Below are 20,168 nucleotides of genomic sequence, written 5' to 3' on the forward strand. Positions count from 1 at the left end.
CTTTATGACCCCTATAATTGGATATTGGAGTATTAGCTGCAGGTGACTTCAGCAAAAATATGAATTCACACAGTGCCAGTCTGCTTCCCTAAGCCGACCAACAGGCATGCAGAAAGGACCGCATGCTTTCCTGTGGGAAAACATGAACCCAGTCACACCTGTCTACATGCAGCGCACAACGCACCAGACCACTGGAGTGGAGAGTGTATTCATGCCCTACAGATATACTGCCACTCTAGTATGGTGCGAAACCGAGATTACAGTGATGTGAAAAACTATTTGCCCCCTTCCTGATTTCTTATTCTTTTGCATGTTTGTCACACTTAAATGTTTCTGCTCATCAAAAACCGTTAACTATTAGTCAAAGATAACATAATTGAGTACAAAATGCAGTTTTAAAGGAACTCCGAGCAGTGCAGAAACTATGGAAAGATGCATATCATTTTAAAGCTCTTTCTCCTCTTTCCAATGATATATAAACCGCCGACCTACACCTTTTTAGTTTTCGCTATTTTCGCGATTGAAATTGCCGCGGCCGCGATTTCAATCGCGAAAATCGAGAAAACTAAAAGGTGTAGGGCGACGATTTAGGTGTCACCAGAAAGCGGAGAAAGAGAGCTTTAAAATGATATCCATCTTTCCATAGTTACATTGTATTACACAGGACGACACTTTCCCCAGTGTCAGCAGCTCCATTCAGCAGAATAGAGCTGCTGACTTTAGGAAAAAGTTGCCCTGTGTAATACAATGTAACTAAGGAACGATGGATATCACTTTAAAGCTCTCTTTCTCCTCTTTCTGGCGACACCTAAATCGTCGCCCTACGCCTTTTAGTTTTCTCGATTTTTGCGATTGAAATCGCTGCCGTGGCAATTTCAATCGCGAAAATAGCGAAAACTAAAAGGCGTAGGGCGGCGATTTATATATCATTGGAAAGAGGAGAAAGAGAGCTTTAAAATGATATGCATCTTTCCATAGTTTCTGCACTGCTCGGAGCCCCTTTAAATGATGATTTTTATTATTTAGTGAAGAAAAAAACTCCAAATCTACATGGCCCTGTGTGAAAAAGTGATTGCCCCCTTGTTAAAAAAATAATTGTGGTTTATCACACCTGAGTTAAATTTCTGGAGTCACCCCCAGGCCTGATTACTGCCACACCTATTTCAATCAAGAAATCACTTAAATGGGAGCTATCTGACACAGAGAAGTAGACCAAAAGCACCTCAAAAGCTAGACATCATGCCAAGATCCAAAGAAATTCAGGAACAAATGAGAACAAAAGTAATTGAGATCTATTAGTCTGGTAAAGGTTATAAAGCCATTTGTAAAGCTTTGGGACTCCAGTGAACCACAGTGAGAGCCATTATCCACAAATGGCAAAAACATGGAACAGTGATGAACCTTCCCAGGAGTGGCCGGCCGACCAAAATTACCCCAAGAGCGCAGAGAAAACTCATCCGAGAGGCCACAAAAGACCCCAGGACAACATCTAAAGAACTGCAGGCCTCACTTGCCTCAATTAACCACTTGCCGACCGCCCACAGCCGATGGGCGGCGGCAAAGTGGACGCCGAAAGGACCGCAATACGCCCATCGGCGTTGCGTCCTTTCGGCATGCCCGGGGAGCGCGCGGCATGCACTGGTGACTCGTGCTTCCCCGGCAACTGGCTCCGCCCACCCACGACGGCAACCCGCCGGCCGTTCGGAAGCGCCGGCGGGTTGTTAACCCCACGATCGCCGCATACAAAGTGTATAATACACTTTGTAATGTATACAAAGTGTATTATGCAGGCTGCCTCCTGCCCTGGTGGTCCCAGAGTCCGAGGGACCACCAGGACAGGCTGCAGACACCCTAGTCTGCACCAAACACACTGATCCTGCCCCCCTTTCCCTCTGATCGCCCACAGCACCCCTCAGACCTCTGTTTACACCTAATCACTCCCCTAATCACCCATCAATCACTCCGTCACTATCTGTCAACGCTATTTTTTTAGTTTAGGTCCTAACTGCCCCCTGGGGACTCCTGATCACCCCCCCACCCCTCAGATTCTCCCCAGACAACTCCCCCCCCCCCCCCCCCCCAAATGTACTGTATGCATCTATCCCCTCTGTAATAACCCACTGATCACCTTTCAATCACCCATCAATCACCCCGTCACTGCCACCCATCAATCAGCCCCTCACCCACCCACACCCCATAAATGACCCCATTTTAGAAAGAAGACACCCCAAGGTATTCCGTTAGGGGTATGGTGAGTTCATAGAAGATTTTATTTTTTGTCACAAGTTAGCAGAAATTGATTTTTATTGGTATTTTTCACAAAGGGTCAATTTCCGCTAACTTGTGACAAGAAAAAAAACTTCTATGAACTTGCCATACTCCTAACAGAATACCTTGTGGTGTCTTTCTAAAATGGGGTCACTTGTGGGGTTCCTAAACTGCCCTGGCATTTTAGTAGCCCTAAACCGTGAGGAGTAGTCTTGAAACCAAATGTCTCAAAATGACCTGTGAAATTCTAAAGGTACACATTGGACTTTGGGCCCCTTAGCACAGTTAGGGTGCAAAAAAGTGCCACACATGTGGTACCGCCGTACTCAGGAAAAGTAGTATAATGTGTTTTGTGGTGTATTTTTACATATACCCATGCTGGGGGGGAGAAATCTCTCTGTAAATGAATAATTGTGTGTAAAAAAAAAAAAAATCAAAACATTGTCATTTACAGAGATATTTCTCCCACCCAGCATGGGTATGTGTAAAAATACACCCCAAAACACATTATACTACTTCTGAGTACGGCGATACCACATGTGTGGCACTGTTTTGCAGCCTAACTGCGCTAAGGGGCCCAAAGTCCAATGAGCACCTTTAGGCTTTACAGGGGTGCTTACAATTTAGCACCCCCCAAAATGCCAGGACAGTAAACACACCCCACAAATGACCCCATTTTGGAAAGTAGACACTTCAAGGTATTCAGTGAGGGGTATGGTGAGTCCGTGGCAGATTTCATTTTTTTTTTTCACAAGTTAGCAGAAATGGAAACTTTTTTTTGTTTTGTTTTATTTTTGTTTCAAAGTGTCATTTTCCGCTAACTTGTGACAAAAAATAAAATCTTCTATGAACTCACCATGCCTCTCAGTGAATACTTTGGGATGTCTTCTTTCCAAAATGAGGTCATTTGGGGGGTATTTATTCTATCCTGGAATTTTAGCACCTCATGAAACATGACAGGTGCTCAGAAAAGTCGGAGATGCTTCATAATGGGAAAATTCACTTTTTTATTAAAGACATGTAGCACAATAAATTTGGACAAAAATGTATACAGAAATGTTACTTTATTTGACAAATTTTATCACAGAAAGTTAAAAAAATCATTTTTTTTTACAAAATTCATGTTTTTTTGATGAATGTAATACTAAAAATCGCAGCAGCAATCAAGTGGCACCAAAAGAAAGCTGTATTAGTTACAAGAAAAGGAGGGAAAATTCATTTAGATAGTAGGTTGTATAACCGAGCAATAAACCGTTAAATCTGCAGTGGTCTGAATGGGGAAAAAAGGCTCTGGTCCTTAACCACCCTGGCGTTCTGATTAAATCGCCAGGGTGGCTGCGGGAGGGTTTTTTTTTTAAATAAAAAAAAAAACTATTTCATGCAGCCAACTGAAAGTTGGCTGCATGAAAGCCCACTAGAGGGCGCTCCGGAGGCGATCTTCCGATCGCCTCCGGCGCCCAGAATAAACAAGGAAGACCGCAATGAGCGGCCTTCCTTGTTTTGCTTATATCGTCGCCATAGCGACGAGCGGAGTGACGTCAGCCGACGTCCTGACGTCAGCCGCCTCCGATCCAGCCCTTAGCGCTGGCCGGAACTTTTTGTTCCGGCTACGCTGGGCTCAGGCGGCTGGGGGGACCCTCTTTCGCCGCTGCTCGCGGCGAATCGCCGCAGAGCGGCGGCGATCAGGCAGCACACGCGGCTGGCAAAGTGCCGGCTGCGTGTGCTGCTTTTTATTTCATTAAAATCGGCCCAGCAGGGCCTGAGCGGCAGCCGCTGGCGGTGTTGGACGAGCTGAGCTCGTCCAGACCGCTCAGCTGGTTAAAGAGAATCTGTATTGTTAAAATCACACAAAAGTAAACATACCAGTGCGTTAGGGGACATCTCCTATTACCCTCTGTCACAATTTCGCCGCTCCCCGCCGCATTAAAAGTGGTTAAAAACAGTTTTAAAAAGTTTGTTTATAAACAAACAAAATGGCCACCAAAACAGGAAGTAGGTTGATGTACAGTATGTCCACACATAGAAAATACATCCATACACAAGCAGGCTGTATACAGACTTCCTTTTGAATCTCAAGAGATCATTTGTGTGTTTCTTTCCCCCTGCATCTCTCATGCACTGAAGTTTCAGGCTGCTCTTTTCTTCCTGCAAACAGCTTTGCCCTTGTCTGTAATTCCTCACTATGTGAAAGCCCAGCCAGCTCAGAGGACGATTTATCCAGCTTGTAAAAGATAAGAGAGAAGAGAGAAGCTGCTCTAATCTAAATAATACACAGGCAGTGTGCATAGAGCGGCCTGGAAGGGGGAGTTCATAGCAGAACCACAACACTGAAGAACTTGGCAGCCTTCCAGACACAGGCCTGACAAGTCTGACAAGAGAGAGATAAGTTGATTTATTACAGAGACTGTGATAGTACAAAGTGCTGCAGTAAGCCAGAACACATTAGAATAGCTTTTGTAACTTGTAGGATGATAAAAAACAGGATGCAATTTTTGTTACGGAGTCTCTTTAAGGGGTAGAAAGACTGTGGTCCTCAAATGGTTAAGGTCAGTGTTCACGACTCCACCATAAGAAAGAGACTGGGCAAAAACGGGCTGCATGGCAGATATCCAAGGCGCAAACCACTTTTAAGCAAAAAGAACATTAAGGCTCGTCTCAATTTTGCTAAAAAACATCTCAATGATTGCCAAGACTTTTGGGAAAATACCTTGTGGACCGACGAGACAAAAGTTGAACTTTTTGGAAGGTGCATGTCCCGTTACATCTGGCGTAGCAGTAACACAGCATTTCAGCAAAAGAACATCATACCAACAGTAAAATATGGTGGTGGTAGTGTGATGGTCTGGGGTTGTTTTGCTGCTTCAGGACCTGGAAGGCTTGCTGTGATAGATAGAACCATGAATTCTACTGTCTACCAAAAAATCCTGAAGGAGAATGTCCGGCCATCTGTTCGTCAACTCAAGTTGAAGCGATCTTGGGTGCTGCAGCAGGACAATGACCCAAAACACACCAGCAAATCCACCTCTGAATGGCTGAAGAAAAACAAAATGAAGACTTTGGAGTGGCCTAGTCAAAGTCCTGACCTAAATCCTATTGAGATGTTGTGGCATGACCTTTAAAAAGGCGGTTCATGCTAGAAAACCCTCAAATAAAGCTGAATTACAACAATTCTGCAAAGATGAGTGGGCCAAAATTCCTCCAGAGCGCTGTAAAAGACTCGTTGCAAGTTATCGCAAACGCTTGATTGCAGTTATTGCTGCTAAAGGTGGCCCAACCAGTTATTAGGTTCAGGGGACAATTTCTTTTTCACACAGGGATATGTAGGTTTTGAGTTATTTTTTCCTCACTAAATAATAACCATCACTTAAAACTGCATTTTGTGTTCAATTATGTTATCTTTGACTGAGGGCTCGTTTCCACTAGTGCGGCGTGTGTCTCGCAGACGCACGCCGGCGCTGAGCGGGTGGGCGGGATCGCAGGCGAATCCCATGAGCCGTGCCATGCACGGCTATGGGATTCGCAGCTTCCGCCGCAAATTCTGCGGGGGGTTCCGGCCAAATCGCTCCCACAAGCGATTCGGCCGCGGCGCCGCTATCTCCTATGGCAGAGTTTCCCCGTGCGATTCATGTGCGGGGAAACTCTGCGGAATCGCGGCGGAAACCACGATAGTGGAAACGGGCCCTCATAGTTAACGGTTTTTGATGAGCAGAAATATTTAAGTGTGACAAACATGCAAAAGAATAAGAAATCAGGAAGGAGGCAAATAGTTTTTCACATCACTGTAACTGCAGAAAAGTTTAAAGCGCATACAGAACAAAAAGTGTGTGCTCCGATTAAGTTCACCTGAATATATACTGGCTGCCTAATTGTCTATTGACTAATTAAAATGGCATAGCATTTGCTAAAAGCATCTGCATGCCAGAATATGCAAGGTCTAATCTAACTCCCTACATCACTCCAGGAGTTGGGTCACGCAAAACACATTGCATCTCAACAGGTAGGCCTTGTACCCCAAGAAAAAGGCGAGCATCAGCAACACCCCACGAGCATCCACTGCCCAGAGGTGCCAGAGCTGTCCACCTGGGGTGAACAGAGAGCCGCATAGAGTTCACCTCCAGGCTTGGCCAGGGCCGGGAGGGACCGTCTACGTTGCCCCCCAAAGGATGGACTGCTTACCTATTGCAAATTTCCCCCAGCTGCAAAGAAATGCAAGTCCTGGGAGCGACAACAATGAAAGTAGAGGGAGTGGGGGAAGGCGCAGACGGGAGAGCTTAAAGGACAACTGAAGCGAGGGATATGGAGGCTGCCATATTTATTTCCTTTTATTTATTTCCTTTTAAACAATACCAGTTGCCTTGCTGTTCGACCGATCCTCTTTTAGCCATAGACTCTGAACAAGCATAGGCAGATCAGGTGTTTCAGACATTATTGTCAGATCTGACAAGATAAGCTGCATGCTTGTTTTCTGGTGGTATTTAGACACTACTGCAACCAAATAGATCAGCAGGGTTGCTAGGCAACTGATATTGTTTAAAAGGAAATAAATATGGCAGCCTCCATATCCCTCTTACTGCACTTGTCCTTTAATTTACGATCTTGGATTATTAGACCTGATTCACAACGTCGCCTTGCCTGCATTTACCATAATGAATATGCAGAATTATCTATTCTATACGTTTTTGCACATTGTTTTCGTCTTAGAAGGCACACCTGCCCACAGTAGACCCTGGAGCAAAACCGCTTATCTGTGCTGCACTGGTACAGTACCTGTCTATCATAGTGTGAACTGTTCTTTAAAGGAATACTATCGATGTATGCATTTATTTTTAAATGCTGTATATTGTAGCACACATTAGGACAAGTACTAGGAGCAATTTGATTCCTCACACAGCTGTTCCTCTCAGCTGTAAAATCCTCCGTCAGTTTTGGCCGTCAGTGTTTGATACAAATGTATCTATATGCTGAGGGCTCCCAGAGGGCTAAGCCCATGTCTGCACAGGGGAGTTGCTATCAACTCCTCAGTTTATAGTTTAATTATCACCTTGCTGAAAGAATCTTATTGATATGGTGGTAAGGGGTTAAAGATTCTAGCAATGTGTGTTTATTATCTTTGCTTCTCTTGACTGATAAAGATACTAATAATGCTAATTGTAAACAGTGGTCTGCCCCTCTCAGCAGCTTGTAAAGTGGATGCAGCCTGGAGTGAATCACCACAAGCAGGCAGCCAGACTGAGTGTAAACACAGACTATTGTTTATAGCTAGTTATATTCCAGCAATATTCCAGCTCATTTAGTTACCTGTTACCACCTCAGATCAGCCTATTTCTCCTCATGTCTGCTGCATGCTGTGAGTGACACAGTGAAATATATTTGTGAGCTGTGTGACAGAGTAACCAAGCAGCTCAGGGTGACCCAAACTACTATGAGCTGTGTGAGAAATGAATTTTTAAGCAGGGATAGCGAGAGAGAGACCTGGGTGAATAAATAAAGTGCCCCTAGCACTAGTGGTAATGTGTACACTAATATACAGTATTAAAAAAAAGTCGTTTCAATCGATAGTACTCCTTTAACCTTTCTGAGTAGGATTGGTACCGTATGTACATACTTATCTCCTTATGCTACATATCACTTTAGGTATGATTTTGGCCCTGTCTCTCTCTAGTTCTGTTTGTTTGAACCACCTCAAGACTGCAAAGCTTAGCTTCTTTTCAGAATTTCATTTTTCACCTTTTTGGTTTCAGGATGTACACTCAAATGATCCCGATTGGCTGGATCAAGATTCTGAGTCTGACCAGTTCAGTGTTGAATTTGAAGTTGAGTCAATATATTCAGAAGATTATAGCCCAAGTGGAGATGAACATAGTCTTTCAGATGATGAAGATGATGATCTAGATGATGAGGTAGGAATATGCGTTAATAAAAGCATGTTACTGCTGACAATTAATTGCTAACACTATAAAAATAACTTAGAGACACTGAAGCGAAAAAAAATATGATATAGTGAATTGGTTGTGTACTATGAATAATTACTAGAAGATTAGCAGCAAAGAAAATATTCTCATACTTTTATTTTCAGGTATATAGTGTTTTTTCTAACATTGCATCATTCTATAATATGTGCAGATTACACAACACTCAGCATTCAAAATGAGTCTTTCAGAGCAGTCTGTGAAGTAATGACCTCTCCTCTAGTAGAGAAAACGTAAACAGTTCACTTACAGTTGAGATAATAAAAAGTCAGATGACCGCCCTCTCCACGACTAAAGGCCCATACACACGTCGGATTTCCGCGAACGACGGGTCGTTTGAACGTCCCGTCGTTCGCCCGCTAAATCAGGCGTGTGTACAGACTATCGTTCGTTTGATAAGAGTGGGTTTGAGCGATCCGCCCGGTGGATCGCTCTAACTCACTCTTATCAAACGAACGATAGTCTGTACACACGCCCGATTTAGCGGGCGAACGACGGGACGTTCAAACGACCCGTCGTTCGCTGAAATCTGACGTGTATGGGCCTTAAGACTTAAGGTGCGTACACACGTCAGATAAAAGTCTTTGGAAAATGAAAGATCACAGACCAATTTTACCCCCTTTCATGTAGTATGAGAGCCATACTCTACACAGTCTATTCTATGGAGCTGAACTCCCCATCAGATAAAAATCCTTGCAAGATGCTGCACACAAAGACCGCTGTACACATGCAACAGATCAGTATCTGCAAAAGATCTGTTCCTGCAAAAGATCCATTCCTGCAAAATGCATTCATAGTCTATGATAGCTGCAGATCCCATACACACCTTGTTTAATGGACATTCATCTGCAGATCAGCCAATTATCTGCCGATCTTAAGATCCAACCTGGTGGATCTGATCTACAGATAATTGTCCGTTAAACAAGGTGTGTATGAGGTCTGCAGATATCATAGACTATGAATGCGTTTTGCAGGAATGGATCTTTCGCAGGAACAGATCTTTTGCAGATACTGATCTGTTGCATGTGTACAGCGGTCTTTGTGTGCAGCATCTTGCAAGGATTTTTATCTGATGGGGAGTTCAGCTCCATAGAAAAGACTGTGTAGAGTATGTTCCCATACTACATGAAAGGGGGTAAAATTGGTCTGTGATCTTTCATTTTCCAAAGACTTTTATCTGACGTGTGTACGCACCTTTAGTCGGAGAGTTAATGGCTTGTTTGCATAGAGATAACTGGAGTTTCTTAACTCTTCCTGTACTGGAAACAATTAGACTGATGTATCTGATCTTAATGTTTTATTTCTTAGCTGTACTACACATACAAATCATAATATCATAATTTTTTTTTCGCTTCAGTGTCTCTTTAAAGAGACTATGAAGTCTCTAAAAAAAAAAAAAAAAAAGTTATTTTTATTTCAAAAATATGTTTAATATTTTATCCCTAACTAAACCGCCGCATCCCCGCTGCTATAACCTATCTAAATCACCCCAAACTCCCCGAGGCACACTACGGAGAGCGCTTCCGTGTGAGGCGGGGCTATAAGCTGCAGCCCTGCCTCACACGCGTCTGTCAGCGGCGGATCGCCGCCTCTCCCCCGCCCCTCTGTCTTCCTTCGCTGAGAGGGGCGGGGGAGAGGCGGAGATCCACCGCTGACAGACACGTGTGAGGCAGGGCTGCAGCTCATAGCCCTAGCTCACACGGAAGTGTACAGGGCAGCAAAATCCACGACCAAGAAAAGTCGTGGATTTTTAAGGGGAAAGGGAGGGGGCAGTTTGGGGGGATTTAGATAGTTTATAGTGGCGGGAATGCAGCGGTTTAGTTAGGGCTAAAGTATTAAACACATTTATGAAATAAAAAGACTTTTTTTAGAGACTTCAGAGTCTCTTTAAAGAAGTGTTCTGCAGAATGTGAATGTTATGCTTCCAGTTTTGGCTTTATTCAAAGTGGGTTTTCAGATAATGTATACTGTCATTTATGGTCTAGAACAGGCATGGGCAAACTTGGCCCTCCAGCTGTTGAGGAACTACAAGTCCCACAATGCATTGCAGGAGTCTGACAGCCACAGTCATGACTCAAAGGAAAATGCAATGTGGGATTTGTAGTTCTTTAACAGCTGGAGGGCCAAGTTTGCCCATGCCTGGTCTAGAATTAGATAGAATATAGAATGTCTGCAGTGCTTGTGACATTCATGTGATTAGGAGGTTTCAAGAATTGCTTTGTCACTGTACATGTGTTCTATATAAACAGTCTCTAAAATAAATGTGTGCACTGCAGTAGATAAGAGATTAGCAGTAGCTTGTTTTGATGTGTTGCTGGTGTTAGCATTGGACCTGTACCATGCAAGAAACCAATGCTTGAGATTTGATTAATTTGTGAAATCTCTTATAAAAAATGTCAGTACAGCCAAGTGGTCAATTGCAGCAATATAAACTTTTCCAAATGTTCATAATTCCACTTATTCGTGCTGTACATTTTTAAGCGATCCATTAGTGCACATCTGTAATTTTAACCTATTTAGTCTTGTGCCCACTGCAACCCTGCTTGCTGTCACTAACGGCTCTCCTGAGCTGGTCCCTAAAGTTGGATGAAAAACCAAAATTCTGACTCCATTTCTCCTTTCCTCAATCACCACTTCTGCCTGGTTTCTGCATCTGTGAGAGTCCAGCAGAATATGGGGATGCAGAACCCTGTGCTGATAAGACTGAATATTATGCAGCGCTACCACCAGTTAGGGGTACAGGTAACCCGGTGCTGCTGAGACTGAATAATATGCAGTGTTACCACCAGTTAGGTGTACAGCTATCCACCACCGATCCCTTTACTGCAGATATCTAGAATTGATTTTATAATAATCCTGTACAGTCCAAAGTTCCCTTATTAAATTATTAAAGAACTAGTGTCTACAGCTCTTCCTCCACCTGCTCCTTTCCCACACTGCACATTTTGGTGATGCCCCAATTGGGGTGATTTATTTTTCTTTTGATGAGCGTTCCTGTAATTGCCCCTACATATCAGTGTCAATCAAAATTAAGTGGTTGGTTATTAATCACGCATGTATTGAGCTTCTGCATTTATAAGAAAAAAGTAGTAATTAGATGCTAAAGGGGCCATTTAGTGTGCACTTGCAATGTAAAGTAAATGTTTTTTTTTGTGTGCAATTTTCTGACATATTTACTGTCAGATCGACTACAGTATTTCCAACGTGTCCGATCTGATTTCCAACGTGTCCGATCTGATTTCCAACGTGTCCGATCTGATTTCCAATCAATTTTCCGTTCACTTCGATCTGTTTTCCAATCGATTTTCTATAGAAGTGAATGGAAAATTGATCGAAAAAATCAGATCGGACATGTTGGGAATAGTCGATCTGTCAGAAAATTGCATCTTGTTTACCTAGCATAATAGTATGTTAAATAGAAATCCTTTTATCTTCCTTTACATGCACTTGGACAATAGCATACTAGCTGTGCAGAGATATGATAAATATAAACTTGGCAAGTACCATCTTATGCCCTCCAGCTACTGAATCACGCATTCTATGAACATAAATCACCTTGCAGCAGTTTTCAAGCTCGTGTGTCATTATACCAAGGGGAGAAGTCTTTTTAGTGAAAGTCTGTTGACAGGTTAACAGGCCCATGCAGAGACTGATTATGTGGGATGTGTTGCATCTGTAAGTTGTACTACCTGTTATAATATTGATCCATCCCACTCCTTTCCCACTGCTCTCATAGTAGACCATGGAAAATGACAACCTGTAGTTTTTTTTTCCTGGGGCACAACTTGTATTGCATGTAAATACCATTCACCTCTGCTTAGGCATTAGGTGCAGGATTGTTAGTAGAGGCTTTGTCTTGCCCCTAATACCGGTAGGTACTTCCAAACAATGACTCTTATTCTCCTGGAGACCTTAAATAAAATGGAGTACTATAGGGACACAATCTAGTCAAACAATGCTTTTAAATTTTCAGAAACTTCACTTTTGTTACAAATTGGCCATAAACCCAGATCTGGGCTTCAAAAGTAATTTTTAGTAATTTAATGTTGATAAAAAAATTATCTGCCCATTTCAGTCTGCGGGGAGAGTTCTCAAAACTAACAGTAAGCTTAAATGGCACCACTTTGCAATAAGGGCAACAGTATGCTGTTTGAATTGAAGACTGCCAGAGTAATTAGCCGCACAAAGATGGAACAATTGCTGCTTGTTTTCAACACCTGCACTAATCCATTTACTGGCAACATATTATGACATTGTCTGCCATTTTCTTTTACACACTGTGGAATAACCACATTAAACAAACTAAGCTGAAATACTATGTCATGAATTATTGCAATATAGTATATAGAACTGAACTAAAGTGATTGTAGATTTCACAACAAACTTAGATTTTCCTTTTAACCTTCAGCACGCACTTATGCAGGATGCCTCTCCTATACAGAAACAAAAACCCAGCAACTATTTGATTATTGTATTAACACTTTGTGCTGCAGCACACTGAAACATGCATTACTAGCTTTTTACAAAAAAAACAAGGATTCTTAGATACACTTGCTGCAACATATGAGATGGCCTTATGCTTGAAAGGGATCTCTTCTTTATGCCAGTACAGATAAGTGTCTACGTGGGGAGAAGGGTGCTAGTAATTTTTCTATTAACTTGGAGAAATCTGTGTTTTCCTCTGTGGAGGTTAATGGAGACTGTAAAGTTAGACACTTGTGCATATTGTATGTGAAGGCATTATGATTTTTAAGCTGTATGCTTTTGTTTGTCTCTATGTACTTATTTAAAAAAGCAATTGAAATCTTCATGCCTTCATAGCAGTATTTCATTTTTTACTTCCCGTAGGCTGCTGAAAGCCTTGTCTGTTGCTGTATTTTGGGTACTGAAGATGATCAGAGACTTCTGTTATCACTGAAATGCATGTGAATAGTATTGTGCATTTTAGTGATTGGCCCCTCGTCTTCATTGCTCCAAACTTTTTCATCTGTTCAGATGTGAGTGGGCTGGCAGAGAAGTATACTGAATGGGCTGCCTGTTCCCACACACACTGAGCTCACAGATTGCCAGCAACAGATCCAATCTACAAGACTAATTGTCTTCAAGGTAGGCCACTGGATCATGTGTTTTCAGTAGATGCTGTATGTAACTTCTCAGACATTTTTAAAGGATACCAGAGGCGAATCGGTATGCGTAAATGAAGGCTTATGTGCGTGAGTGCTGATACTTACCACGCCTCCTGTTCTCTTCCATCACACTCTGTTCAGCTGTAAAAGGCCCGTTATTGGCCGCGACTTAGCCAACTTGCGCATTTGCAGTATGTCCATTACCCAATGCCCCCCCCCCTTTCACGCCAGGAAGGATGAGCTCAGGGAGGGCTGCCACAAAACGAAAAATGGACATACTGTGCATGCGCAAGTCGCCAAGTCATGGCCGATAACAGGGCGTTTTCCAGCTGAACAGATTGTGATGGAAGAGAGCGGGAAGCGCGGTAAGTATCGGCACTCGTGCCTCCATTTACATATACCTATTCGCCTCTGGTATCCTTTAAAGGCAAACCTGTAATGAGGAGGTCGGTTAAAGATACTTACCTCCAGTAGTTAGGTACCTCTGAATGGTCCAGAGTCTTCCTGGATTCTTGTGGAGCCCATCGTTTCAGCACAGGGTCCTTCAGCTTTTGGGTGTGCTCCTGGTTGTGGACAAGCGCATCCAGACTGGGCATGCATGAGTAAAGTCTGTACATGTCAGCAAACCTGCTCAGACACTACTTTTTTTTTTTTTTTTTTTTTTTTTTCCTGTACTCCATGGATAAGCACTGCATTCTACTGGGCATGTGCGGATCCTGCTTACGCATGCTCAGTCCAGATGCACTCATCCACTTCTGGATTGCTGCTACAAGAAACCTACTCAACAAGCTTTTGCTGAATAGGGTACTTTGACACTGACACGTTGCATTGTTATGGACGCTGTTTTGTGCACTGTATTGTGGTGCGATTCAAGGGGTATGAACTGTTCATACCCCATCAGTTGGAAAGCAACTGATTCTGTTTTTACAACACAGAACAGAACATGTAGTACGTTGCTAGAATCACATTTGTTGATGCGCACAATGTTTGTCAGTCAAAAGTGTGCAGAGGTCAGTTGCTTATTTGCCACCTCAAATGTTGTTTTTGATTTGCGAGGCAACACAATGCAACTTCTAAGTGTAAAACTAGCCTTAAAGGGACCTTGCGTTTGAATGCTGGACTGTAGGAGGATTTGGGAAGCCTCTGGATTATCCAGAGGCCTCCTAGTACAGAGGTAAGTTTTTTTTTTTTTTTTTTTTTTTTTTTTTTTTTTTTTTTTTTTCACTTCAGGTATGCTTTAAATTGTGTTTTTGTTTCGTTTTTTTTTTTTAATTTTGTTCAATTAATTGGTTGTGGCTAATGACCCGTACAGAACTTGACAAAGCTGAAATTATCATTTGTGTATTGACTGATGCAAAGGATGACTGAATTCCCGTGTGGGAAGAGTGCTTAAAATCTACAGCAACGCCTGCACTCTGTATATTACCAGTACACCACTAGGGATAGTGTCAGGACATAAACCACTGTGCAACCAGGGGCAGACATCTCTACATCTTCTGAACAATTAGCAGGGATATTACACCCACTACATCATCAGGGACCACAATGTGACACCACTACATCAGCAAGTACATCAATCACTGCATCGCCTGGCCTGGAATGTTATCAGGGACATGACATATGGAATGTTAGCTAAAACATTACATTTCTAAATCCTCAAAATAATTTCCAGAAACGTTGCGTCTCTACATAACCAGGAACATTGCACCACCGATGTTTAAAGAGAGTCTGAAGCCATTCAAAATTCTTCTTTTTACTGTTAATTTATCTTTAGCAATATGAGCATAGGTGAAACACCACATTCCCATGGCAGAACAATGTATTTAAACTCCCCAAATCCCGAGGCAAAAAGACATGACTTTCCATTATAGCTGCACGGTTTTGCGGTTTTAAACCGAAACCGCGATTCACGTGCAGCCGATTTCAGGATCGTCAGTAGCTTCGGTTTTGGGAGCCACTGATTGGCAGCAGCTGCGACTAGCAGTGAATATTTATGATTGTTAATGAGCCGGGCAGCAGGGGGAGGGCGAGTCCAGTCCAGAGCAGCACACAGCGCCACCAATAGCTAGATAGAGATGGTATGACGGAGGAGGTAGGCGGAGCTGTACAGAGGGTGGTACAAAGTGATTGGTGGTGCTGTGTGCTGCTCTGGACTGGACTCGCCCTCCCCCTGCTGCCCGGCTCATTAACAATCATAAATATTCACTGCTAGTCCTAGCTTCTGCCACGCCTCCCCCTTCCAACAACATGGGGAGCGCAGTGATGCAGGATTATATTTTCATCAGCTGGCCCCAGGAACTGCTGGGAGGGAAAGAGGCAGAGCCAGCGTGTTAACAGCAGCTGCTGCTGAAAGTGACAAGAGCTAGCCAGGAGGAAAGGCTGCGCTGTAAGGTTAGACTATTAGGAGGGGCTCCGAACTCTTTCCTGTCCTGGCACCTCTGAGCCCCGCTTCTGTGCTCCGTACACAGATGTCTCCCTCTCTGCACACTTGCTTATAGAAGCAGTGATGGTTATCTGTCCCTCTCCCTACACTTCCTTAATGCCACAGCGCTGGTGTTCTGTCTCGATGCTGCGGGTGACGGTCTGAAGGTAATAGATCACCTACTCCTACCCCTCATTGCCCTTCTCACATTCCTCAGCCTTCTCTCACTGTTATTTATGATACTCTGCACTTTAACTATTACCCTGCTGGAAGCTCTGTGGCCAGATTAACAAGTTCTCTCGTACACAGTCTGCCTCAATTGTCATCAAAATGCTCTTTATTTATAGCAGGATCTTATACTGGGGCAACTATACTGGAGGCGCTTACCTGGCTAAACTATACTGGGGGCATTGTGAATTTAGTGCTAAAGCTCGATTTTGAAGAAAATCGTGAAAAAAATCGAAATCGCAATTTGAGAAAAAAAATCGCAATTTCAACTTTTTCCTAAAATCGTGCAGCCCTACTTTCCATGTCGTGGATTTTGCTGCCTGGGGGAGGCAGAGCTTTGTGCTGTAGCTCTGCCACTGCTAGAGTCGATCTCTGCTGATCTCCACGTCTCCTCACCCCTCTCAGTGAAAGAAGACTGAGAGGAACGGAGAGAGGCGGCGATCAGCGGAGATTGACTTCAGCAGAGGCAGAGCTACAGCACAAAGCTCTGCCTCTAACAGGAAGTGATCCCCAAATTTTGCCCTGGGTATTTGGGGGTATAAAGACATCGTTCTGCCGCAGGAATGCGGCGTTTCACCTATGCTCATATTGCTGAAGACAAATGAACAGTAAAAAGAAGAATTTTGTCTAATTCATTACATGGGAAACTGATGCATAGTGTGAAAATCTGCAATACTTTCAGTACTAGTGCCAATTTACACTTTGGAAATGGGCTCTTTTTGTTCTTAATGGGATCAAGCCAAGAACTCTAAAACTACATTGCAAGAGTGCTTGCCACTTGGGGTGCATACACATACTGATCAACTTTACCACCTCTATGTAGTACGAGTGCTGACACATTTTGAATACTATAAACAGATTGTGTAGATAAGCTCTCATACTACATGGAATTGGCAGAATTAACCAATCATTGGCCACTCAAAATTGCATTTGTGTACCAGGCATAATCCATCAATCTGTAGGTCTGTGAACAGAGCTAAATCCTTTTCATGACTGGAGTCTAAAGGACAGTTTATTTTTCGTGTTCACAGTTGATGGCATGTAAATGAATCCTCTTTCTTGTTCATAAATGTTTATGGTTTTTAAATATAGGTGTATCAAGTGACCATATACCAAGCTGAGGAAAGTGACTCTGACTCCTTTGAAGATGACACAGAAATTACAGAAGCTGTAAGTATTTCTCTCTTGTTGGCTTTACATTAAAATACCATGGTGTTGAAACCTCATACCTGCACTGAACAGATCATATTTAATGATGTTTTTGAGGAATGAACAGGACTTGCTCTGCCATTGCGTGCCTTGTAAATTCCTCTCTTGCTTGCTGTGTTTATAGTTAGCCATTTACCATCTTACACATTGGCATGAACCCAAGATGAAACGTGTTTACATTTCCCATGTTAAAATATATTTAGCAGTTGCCTAGATAGGGGATAGACTCACACACCGAAGATGCTTGACAACATAGAAAACACCTCTAAACCCTTGTATACGCAAGCTAGAGTGTTCTTGATCGAGGTGGCTGGTCAGGCTATCTTAGCTGAGAATCTATTGTGTACACCTCAACGTCTCTTAATGATCCGGCATGCTGGATCTTTACCTGACAGATGGCTGTTCTGTCCATCGTTCATGGAAAGGTGTTGCATGCACCGTGTTTCTGATTTCTGCAAATTGCTGCAGTTAGATCACTGCATATACTATACATTACGCTAGCGATTTTCAAAGCGCTAGCGATTGCCAGCGATTTAAAGCACCGTGGAAATCACTCAAAGCTCACCAGTGTGAGTGGGCCCTTACCTGTCACATTGAGGCAGGAGGTATAGCTGAAGGGTATTGTGTGATTTTTAGTCTTATGCAGGTACCCGCAGTGAGACGTTTTTCTAATAAATTCACTGTGCTGGATTTATTTAACTAAAAAAATACTGTAGATACCACATGCAGCTGTAATCACATCACCCACCACTACTTAGTAAAACTCAGCAACCCTAGCTGACAATATTTAATCCTGGTGAGGCTTTGCTGAATTACTTCTAGTAGAGATAAACAGAGGAACACCAAGAGCCCCAATAGTGTAGTATGTATTGACAAAGGGGATCATGACAAAGAGTAATAGTTGTTATACTCACAAGCATGGGTCACCAATAGGCAACCACTGTAAAGGCAGGTGGGGAGATTATCCTGACCCCACTCAGGAATAAGAAGTCGCTCTCTGTAGATAGTAGAAAAGGGTCGCAACCCTCCACCCAGGGTGGATACAATATTATATAGGAGAGAACAGAGGCGCCAAAAGGATAAAAGGGGTTTTAAATGAGCTTAAAAGGCAAACATTTGGTAATTAGAGGAGGCAGTGGTGGACTTACCTCCTCCAAGCAGACACAACACGACTGTACATTCAATAGCGTAAAGGTCAAGGGAAAAGGGGGGTTGGGAGGCATGTGTAATAAGTTCACTATAAACACAAGATTTATAAAAATACAAAACCTTTATTAATTATTGTCAAAAACCCCAAAGAATTACCCCTAAAAACAGCCCACACATCAGCCGCTCGCCAGAACGCGCCACACCGCAGCTCTCTTACATCACCACACACCACCACTCCTAGCTTGAACCACCTAGTGTGGTTAGGGATCCCAAAAAAAGTTCAAAATAACCGTATCAATATGGCAGATGATTGGTGTCCTGCTCGGAGAAGGTTAGCATAAGCAAAGTTGTAAATAGTGCCGTAGAAGCAACAGATGCAGAGTGTTAATTTGCCAGCCAGAAGATTCAGCAGATGACCAGATACAGTTCAGGTCCAGAAATAGGTAAGGCTTAAGCAAGCAGGGTGGATTGTAGCGGCAAATCCGCATATAGGTCAAGCATTGAGTTTAGTTCACAGGTGTATTGATTGCATAAAAAGCCATATACTGTACCCACTCCGGGCGACGGCACTCCAAGATTGCTGCTTGTGCTCAAGGTTCCTCAACCCACCGCCAGGGCCCAAGGCTAGGGGAGGAACCAGGAAGGAGTCTCACCAAGATCAGATGTTGCTGATGCAGATACGGATTCCCAGGCGTAATTTCCCGCCACTGCTTGCAATGGCTAGCACTGGACACAGCAGGACCGTGAGATGGTTGTAGCGGACTGGCAGAGAGCAGCAGGGGGCAAGCCCGGCAGAGCGGCAGTGCGGTAGAGTCACGCCAGATGCCCTGACATGTTTCGCCGGCCACTTCCGGCTTTCTCAAAGGGAGGCACATTCAGTCTATTTATTAACGAACTCCAGATAAAACAAAGCAACGCGTTTCACGGGTCAGTGCCCGCTTCCTCAGGCAATAGAAAAAGGAGTTACAGCATCTAGCACCTCAGAGGTGCTGAGTGTTGTTTGTTTTGCTAGATGCTGTAACTCCTTTTTCTATTGCCTGAGGAAGCGGGCACTGACCCGTGAAACGCGTTGCTTTGTTTTATCTGGAGTTGGTTAATAAATAGACTGAATGTACAGTCGTGTTGTGGCTGCTTGGAGGAGGTAAGTCCACCACTGCCTCCTCTAATTACCAAATGTTTGCCTTTTAAGCTCATTTAAAACTCCTTTTATCCTTTTGGCGCCTCTGTTCTCTCCTATATATTTCTAGTAGAGCCACTGAGGATTCTTGGACATCTCTGGAGAGGTATATCTAGCGATTATATATGGGCAGATTGACCAAGAGACACATCCTGTCTCTGATGGGCGAGAGATCTGTTCGCTGCCCATAAACCACAGGCTGGTTCCGGATCGATTTCAGCATGAAATCTCTAGAGAATCTGCATGGTTGCGCCACCTCCGCCACTGTACACACTGCTGGAGATGCCTTCGTTTTTAGGTCAGAAGTTTGTGTATCTATGCAGCCCCTGAATATGTTCACAGGAGCTGTTACCAGGCTTTAAAAAAAAAAATCTCAATCTCTCTATCTATCTATCTCTATCTATATACATACAGCTTTTAGGTGTTGAAAGATATGCTGTGGCTGTGCCCATACCTCAACAACAAATATTCTCTGTTTACTTTTGACTCCATTTGTGTTAAAGCGGAATAAAACCCAGCATTTCTTCTTTGCTCTAAAAGATTTACAGCATATATACTACCGCCTTTTTTTTTTATTTTATTTTTTTACTAGAACAGCATTCAGTTAGTTAAACACAGGA

The 20,168-nt window shown here is 43.2% G+C and overlaps 1 protein-coding gene across 3 annotated transcripts in view; it reads left to right on the plus strand.

The window, feature by feature from the left end:
- Positions 1 to 20,168, plus strand: part of MDM2 (MDM2 proto-oncogene) — a 52,704-nt gene that overhangs the window by 23,562 nt on the left and 8,974 nt on the right. For all 3 annotated transcript variants that reach the window (XM_068276700.1, XM_068276699.1, XM_068276698.1), the window contains exons 9-10: positions 8,010 to 8,168; positions 17,106 to 17,183. In XM_068276700.1, coding sequence (XP_068132801.1) covers positions 8,010 to 8,168; positions 17,106 to 17,183 — 237 coding nt within the window. The remainder of the gene's footprint in view (positions 1 to 8,009; positions 8,169 to 17,105; positions 17,184 to 20,168) is intronic.

The sequence above is a fragment of the Hyperolius riggenbachi genome, chromosome 3 (genome assembly GCF_040937935.1).
Source record: "Hyperolius riggenbachi isolate aHypRig1 chromosome 3, aHypRig1.pri, whole genome shotgun sequence".
NCBI classification, from domain to species: domain Eukaryota; kingdom Metazoa; phylum Chordata; class Amphibia; order Anura; family Hyperoliidae; genus Hyperolius; species Hyperolius riggenbachi.